At 32.1% G+C, this 7,861-nt stretch overlaps 1 protein-coding gene across 1 annotated transcript; it reads right to left on the minus strand.

The window, feature by feature from the left end:
- Positions 1-3,402: 3,402 nt before the first annotated feature.
- On the minus strand, positions 3,403-7,463 carry LOC21405761 (chitotriosidase-1). Its single transcript, XM_010104805.2, is given in 3 exon segments — positions 3,403-3,650; positions 3,653-3,667; positions 6,246-7,463. Coding segments are annotated over 3 exon segments (1,170 nt in total). The 5' UTR covers positions 7,342-7,463; the 3' UTR covers positions 3,403-3,591.
- Between the last annotated feature and the right edge of the window lie 398 nt (positions 7,464-7,861).

Here is a 7,861-nt window from a genome sequence, read left to right on the forward strand (position 1 = left end):
AGAAATGATAATATACTATAGTATATATTATAATTATAATATGTTATATTATATTATATTTTATAATTATACTATATTTCTAGTGGTATAATATAATATTGTTGTAACATTATTATATAAATTAATCACAATATAGTTATTTTATTATATTATATATCATTTTATATGATATATTATAATTGTATTATAATAATAAATAATTATATAACTATAATTATAATTATATATATAATATTAGTTATTAATGATTATATTAATATATAAGATATTAGTTATATTAACATGAGGGGTAATTTTGTTAACGTGAAAATATTTATATTCCATTCCATTGTATTTGTAAAAGTAAAACAAAACAAATCAATCATCTTTCATTTTTATTCTATTCCATTATCATTCCCCATTGCAACCACAATTTTCAAATTCAAATTAAATTTCAAATTAGAATTACTTAAACTTAAATCTCAAGTCAAAATTTTAAAAATTCTTTTTTTCCTCATACGGTCATATACCGAGGAATTATTCAAATCCAAATATGAAATTACAATAAATTCCAAACTAAATTCAACATAGGAATTATCCAAACTCAAATCTTAAATCAAATTTCAAAAAGACCTTTTAATTACTCACATGGTCATATACCGATGAATTATCTAAATTTCAAGTCAAATTTTTAAAGTTGTTTTGATTCCTCAGACGGTCGTATGCCTAGGAATTATCTAGGAATTATCTGAATACAAATTCTAAATTTAAAATGAAATTATCCAAACACAAATTCAAATTTCAAATTCGAACTGTAAGTGGCTTGATCCCTTAATGGGGTATGTAGACAACTGGGCTAAATTAACCGAGTTCAACCGCAATTTTAAATCAATCCAAATTTTCTAAATTCACAAAAAAAAAAATAGAATTTACTGTTTTAATTGGAATCAAAAGGTTTTTCCATGTACTAAGGGATTGTAATTAAGAGGTTATTCTTTTCATTTTGAATGGATTGAACTAAAAATAATAAACTTCTATGCTAATTAAATCCTAATATAAATAAAATTATGTTGTGTGTGAAATATTATTTCAATGTTAATAAATATTTTTACTCAACACATTGAAAATCCATATTAGGATTAGGATAACTTGTTCTTCCTCTTCCTTCTCCTTACTTTGGAAGGCGTCTATAAATGGTGCAAAATACCATTTCTTGTATTCGCTTTTAGGACTATTAGTGCGTTTAGTGCATGAACTTTGAGCACAGTGGTTCATAAATTTTGACATATTACCCGTTGAACTCTCTTTTTTATTTTTTATTTTTTATTTTTGAAAATTTTGATCCTGGACATTAAAATTGACGGTGAATTTTCATAACTTAACAATATAACTTCTGAAAACTCTTAGCTCGACACGGAATTGATGAAACAATTAATATAAAGAAAGGAATAAAATGTAGAATAAGTAAATGAATGCAAGAGAATTTAGAGGTTCACCTGTAAATTGAGAGCTATATCCACTCTGGAGGTGTTTGGCCTTTTTATTGTGGAGGGAAAAAAAAAAATTACATGCTCTAATGTTTAATACTCAGGATGAGACTCATGGCTTTTCTAGAGCATTACTCCTAATATATAGCCCTCTTTAGAGATAAATACAATCTCTATATAATAAAAAATAGGAATTATCTATATTTCTTTTTGGGATTTATCCCGTTCTAATCTAGGGGAATTATCATTGAAATTAACCCTTAAAATGTGGGATTTAAACTCCAAGTGTAGCTTCCTCCGCAAGCTTCTATCTTCTGAATTGAATCTCCTCTTCGCGATCGCCTCACCCTCTAGTAAATTTTGAACCATCCAATTCCACTACTTACAAGAAATTATCATGAAAGGACATGCATGCTTTGTAGGATTGTCAATAGATATGAGTGCAATACTCTAGTGACATGTATGAAAACTCCAGAATATGTACCACAAGGGAAATTGTGTATGCACACAAACTCATATCCCCAACATACCGATAAGCATATATTTACATAATATCAGGATGTATTCCTTAGGTACATTAAAAGATACATGTCAAATATATTTATTTCACGATTAAGATGATCATATATAATTCATCAAAAATGAATTGTTTTATTCGGACGAAATTATTAAATAAACAAGTCGACTTTATTACGATCCAATATAGATTCTACCACTAGGAACTATATCAATGTCTCTACCCATGAAGTCCCACCTCCGACCACCATGACAAGCCTTAACATGAATAAAGTTGACCAGCTTTATTTCTTCAATTGTAGATCATGTTGTTTAGACTCTCATCTTTATATTCCTGTCTTCTACATGTTATTCTCATTACATGCACGATCTAAAAGCTTAGAATGACAGTCTTAGACTTCTAGTTTGTTTATTATACATTTAATTAATGTGAACATAAAGAGTACATTATAAAAAATAAATAAATCTTTATTAATAGTTAAAATTGTTAGAAATAGTGTCATTAAAGCACATACGTATATATCCTAGTTGACGTACCACCTGAAAAATCTGTAGTGGATTGTAAATGGGTTTACATGATCAAGACTTGTTTCTTCTCGTCTTGTTGTTAGAGGTTTCACACAAGAATATGGCATTGACTATAAGGAAACATTTGCCCCAGTAGCTTGTCTATTCACAGTTCGCACTCGCATTACTCTTTCTGTTATATGAGAGTGGAAACTTTTTCAGATTGAAGTCAAGAATGCTTTTCTGAAAGGTGATCTCGGCAAGTAAGTTTATATGCAACCTCCTCCTGGATATGCGACTCTCTACAGATAACTTGTTAGGAGTATTGTCTACCTCACTGTTACTTGTCCACATATCATATGCAGTTCATAAGTAAGCCAATTCATGGCTTCACCACGAACATGTCATTATGGTGTCGTTCTTCTTATTTTCGATATGGTAAAGGCACACGCTTCCATGGTCTTCGCTACTCTACACATTCATCATTTGATCTTCATGCTTACACTGATCTTCATGCTTCTTCTTAGGCAACTCTTTGATTTCTTGGATAAGTAATTAAGAGACAAGCAGTAGTTTCTTATTCCAGTACTAAAGTCGAATATTGTCCTCTTGTCGTTTCTACTTCTGAACTATTGTGGTTATGTCGGTTGCTTCACCAACCCTTTGTTTTCTTGACGATTTGATAACTCAATTCCCAAACTCAGGTTGACTTCTATGAACTTTGAGTTTCAGGGAGGGTGTTAACGTTGGGATTTCTATCCCTTATTGATCATTGGACATTCTCATCCCTTAATTATGGGATTGTGATAGTTGATTAATCTCTCTCCCATAATGAAGATCCTCTTATACTATTGATCATACACAATTCAGAGACATTCTAATTCTCAATTCTCTTTATTCTCTTCCTATGTTTTCAAAAACAAATAATTAACTACTGCAGAAAAAAATCTTAACAACTAACATAAATACTTTGAGTAATTGATATGTGATAAATATATTAGTGTTATGAGGAAATATTTGCCTCATTTTATTCTACTTTCATGCTTGAATGAACATACACAAGTCCCATGTAATATAGAAAATCTTATGGATAGTCCATTAATCAAGTCCCACAATTGAAAGATGTGTGTTCCAGTAGCTCGTCGATCTCCATTCTACGTCTCCCCAAGCGCGTGAAGCTATGTCAAAATTAATTATTGAAGATCAGAACATGGAGGCAAAAAACAAAAAAAAACAAAAAAAGTGCAAACATGTTAAACTAAAATTATCAATCTCTCCATCCTACACTCCACAAGAACTTGGAGATATTTTAAAATGATTGCTTGAACTTCAAGTCACACAATTCAAATAATCTCTCTTTAAAATCATTATTTAAAGTTCCCTTTTGAAAAAATACACTCTATTTATCCTTTTGAATTATCGTCACATGATTAATAACTTCAATTAAAAGAGCGATCAATAAACAAGCACTCATTAAAAGGGATCTTTCAGAACATTTTCTTAAACAGGGTAATAATATTCTCTTTACAATATTAATATAAAGGTATTGGGCAGTTATATTCGCACACCCCATTTAATTTTTAGCGTAACCCCTAAAGCTTTTTATTAAGAAAATAACTTCGAATAAACTGGCGAAAAGGACAATTTCATAGACATAATTACAAATTAATGATAGATTTTTTCTCTCTTAACATGCCCACACACTATATTCCCATATCATAAACTTCTGCTATTTTGAAATCTATAACAAAACCATAACTTTCACCTTTTAATGGCTATTTAAAAATTTTGATTGAAAAATATTAAATTTCCTTTGTTATTTTTCATAGAACAATTATTCTTTTACTTTTTTTTTCCATGTCGAGTTTATGTTTTTCACTAATTATAGTACTTCATTTTTAATTTGTTACCTTAATTATTATTCCAAACAGGACGCATTGTTAACGTTTCTTTATTATTTTTCATACTCTATATATATATGCGTGGTGCATGATTTATGGACGAATTTTTTTTATTTTGTCCTTTTTCTTATTTATTTATTTCTATTTTTCATACGTTAATTAATTACTTTTTGATTTGTGTATGAAGTGATAAAGAAGCATTAATCTTATGGAAATAGTTATGGATAATTTTAAAATAACATGGGTGTTTAAGTAAGTTTAATAATTTCATAAATTTATGAGGTGTGTATTTAATGAAGGTGTATGTAAATAGAGTCACCCAAAAGTATTTCATAAATAATAGTAATTTTGATCATTTTCTTTTGTATTATTCTCATGTAGAAAATCTCCACTATATATTATAACGCCAATGCCTTTAAAATGTGAAAATAACATATTTAATGTGTTATTTTCATTTATGCTTCAGGGCATAATACTTTTTTTATTTTGTCATAAATATTAAAATTTTAAAAATGTTAAAATAAACTTATAATTTTAAAGTAATACAAAATGCCAATGTTGTATTAATTAAAAAGGAAAAAAATCAACATATAAACCAATAAAAATCAAATGCCAAAAATTGAAATATGCAATAGTTTGTAGTAAATTTAGCACGCACGAAGTAAAACATATGCTAAATTTGGCACTAAGAATAATATGCATCAGAGAGTAATTTTTCTACCTAAATGCTCAAATGAAGAATAATAGATACACTTAATTATTAGTATTGCATTAGAGATGCTCTATTAACGGTGACATCATAATGTCATCGCTGAAGATTACCATAGTTTAGTGATCTACGACACAATGTCATCACTAGAATGTGTTAATCGCGCTGTGATGCAGGTGCACAACAACTAGTTTATATCTAAACATATATAAAAGAACTAAAAAAAAATTACTTCTCTTTTGACCAGATGTCAAAATCTCCTTTTTATTCTTTTATTTTATGCCAGTCTCACTTTTTTACTCTTTTATTTTTATTTCTTATTATTTAACTTTTTGTATTTCTAATTTTTCCTTTCTCTCATTCTTTTAATTAAAACAATTCCTTTTAAATATGTTCTTATTTAATTTTTTTGGATAAAAAACTCCCGAATAATTTTAATTCTTCTTTATTTGATTTTTAAAATTTTTCTTGCTCCAATTAGCTTCTAAGGAGATCACATATTTTAATATTAAATTAAATTTATAAAAAGTAACAACAACTTGGATCTGCATCATTGTTGGACCCGGACCCCAATAATTGTAGTACGTGGTTCAACTAGCAACTCAAATAAAAAGTAACAACAACTAATGTCATAATAGTTTAATGAGTTATAGATAAAAAGTAACAACTCAAATATCATCTTAGTCAGTAGAGTTTAATAATTAATCTTTTATTATGATAATGCCTATCTTTCTCTCTGTTTTTTTTTTTAATCCTATCTTGGATTAGTAATAAATAGACCCCAAAATGCAACTTGTGATGTTCGCATATTTAAAGTATAAATCAAAGGCCCTGTGCATACAATTATAAAGCCAGTAATCAATGCCAAGTTCTATTAGTGACGCATATGCGCTATTGTGTAAATTGCAAGTCTTTGGTACGATTTGTTTGTCGGTTTTGTGTGTTATTATGTATAATGTTTTATTTGAAGAGGGTGGAGATTTAGCCATAATAGGATTTGCTTTCTAGCAAATTAGTGAGGGATATATACGTGGCAATGGGTAAATGCAAGTATTTGGTCAATTTGTTCGTGGATTTTATGTTCCAATGGTATTTTATTATTTTACCCAAAAAAAATGCCAAATCAATGTGAATATCTAAACTAACCTTCTCGAGACAGGACCATATCGGCGTCGGCACCAATGTGCCAACCAAAGTAACCAAGCAATCCCTTGTCCTTAGCATAAGAAACCTTTCCTGAAATACTCTGCACATCATCATACCCAATCCACGTCGTCCCACCATAGCAATAGTCCGCCACAACCGCCCCATTAAACACCGCTTTCCCGTCATTCTGATGATCGGCTATGAACTCCCTGATTTCCGTGTAGCCCATTGCCGAATCTCCGGACAAAGCCGGTCCATTAGCCGGCGCGTAAAGTCCGTTCCTGTTTGCATCCACAAGACGCCAAGCATAGCCATAGAAAGGAAGCCCCAGAACAATCTTTTTCGCGGGAAAACCCTCCCCAATCCACGACGAAACCCCGGCATCGCCGCCGTATCTTTCCGTCGGATCTTTGTACAATGCAGCCGGTGGCTTCGTCAAACTCGGAGATGAAACTGATGCGGGAGTGTAGAAATCATAAGCCATTACGTTTATCCAATCCAAGCTTCTCGCAAGCGCCGGGACGACGTAGGGGACGGAGTAATAGTCCGGGGAGTAGAAGACCGCCGCGGCGAGGAGCAGCCGCGAGCGGCCGGTGTCGCTCGCCTCGTCGGCGACGGCCGTTCGCCACTCGTCGACGAGGTAGCCGAATTGGGTCATCTGCGTCTCGTCGGCCGGGTACTCCCAGTCGAGGTCGAGGCCATGGAAGTTGTTGTCCCTCGCCAGCCTTATCGACGACTGGATAAAAGCCTGGCGGCGGTTCCAGTCGCTCGCCATGGCGATGTAGTCGGCCTTGTTGGCACGGCCGCCGCCGATGGAGAGGAGGGTCTTTACGGAGGGGTTTTTACGTTTAACCGTTGAGGTGAAGGTGGCGAACTTTTGAGTAAGTTGAGGAGGAATGTAGACTTGGAAGGTTTCACTGTTGAGTTTGGCGAAAGAACAGTAGAGGACGGTGAAGAGAGAGGAGTCTATATCGTCGGCGGAGAACTCGAGCTCCGAATACCAATACGCGGCTTTCACCGTGGATTGGGATGCTGAGAAGCGGAGTTGTTGGAGGAATAAAAGGGAAAAGAAGAAGAGACTCTGCTTGGAAGCCATGGATGAAACGAGTTTTGCTTTTAGTTTCTTTTCTTTTTAATGCTTAGAAGCATTTATAGGCTTGAGGTTTATGTACAACTGTTGGGAGCGTGACTTTTCTCAATGTTTTCGGTAACCCACTAAACTACTCCACCGACTTGACTCTGGCTCACCAAATTTTGAGAAGCGTCTTTTAAAGAGGGAAAAAGGAGACGAATACGTAAGAGCCCGTTTAGTCAGAAGATTCGTTTAGTTAGAGAATTTATTCTTTAATTTAAATCATAATTTATAATTTATTATAATATTTTTTTTTATAAAAAATATACATAAAAAAAAATTTTAATTTTATAATTTTAATCCATAAATTAAACAAGCTCTGAATAATTTTGAGACGTTGTTGAAAAAATGTTTATCTAATTAAGACAGTTATGCTGTAAAAAGTTCCGAATGGAATGATTAGTACGTATGTGATGAGGGAGGATGTAGATGCCAACTTAATACGGACATATTTTTTAATTATTGACACTTATGGTCCTTAAAT

Source organism: Morus notabilis, unplaced genomic scaffold, assembly GCF_000414095.1.
Source record: "Morus notabilis unplaced genomic scaffold, ASM41409v2 Scaffold277, whole genome shotgun sequence".
In the NCBI taxonomy this organism is placed as follows: Eukaryota; Viridiplantae; Streptophyta; class Magnoliopsida; order Rosales; family Moraceae; genus Morus; species Morus notabilis.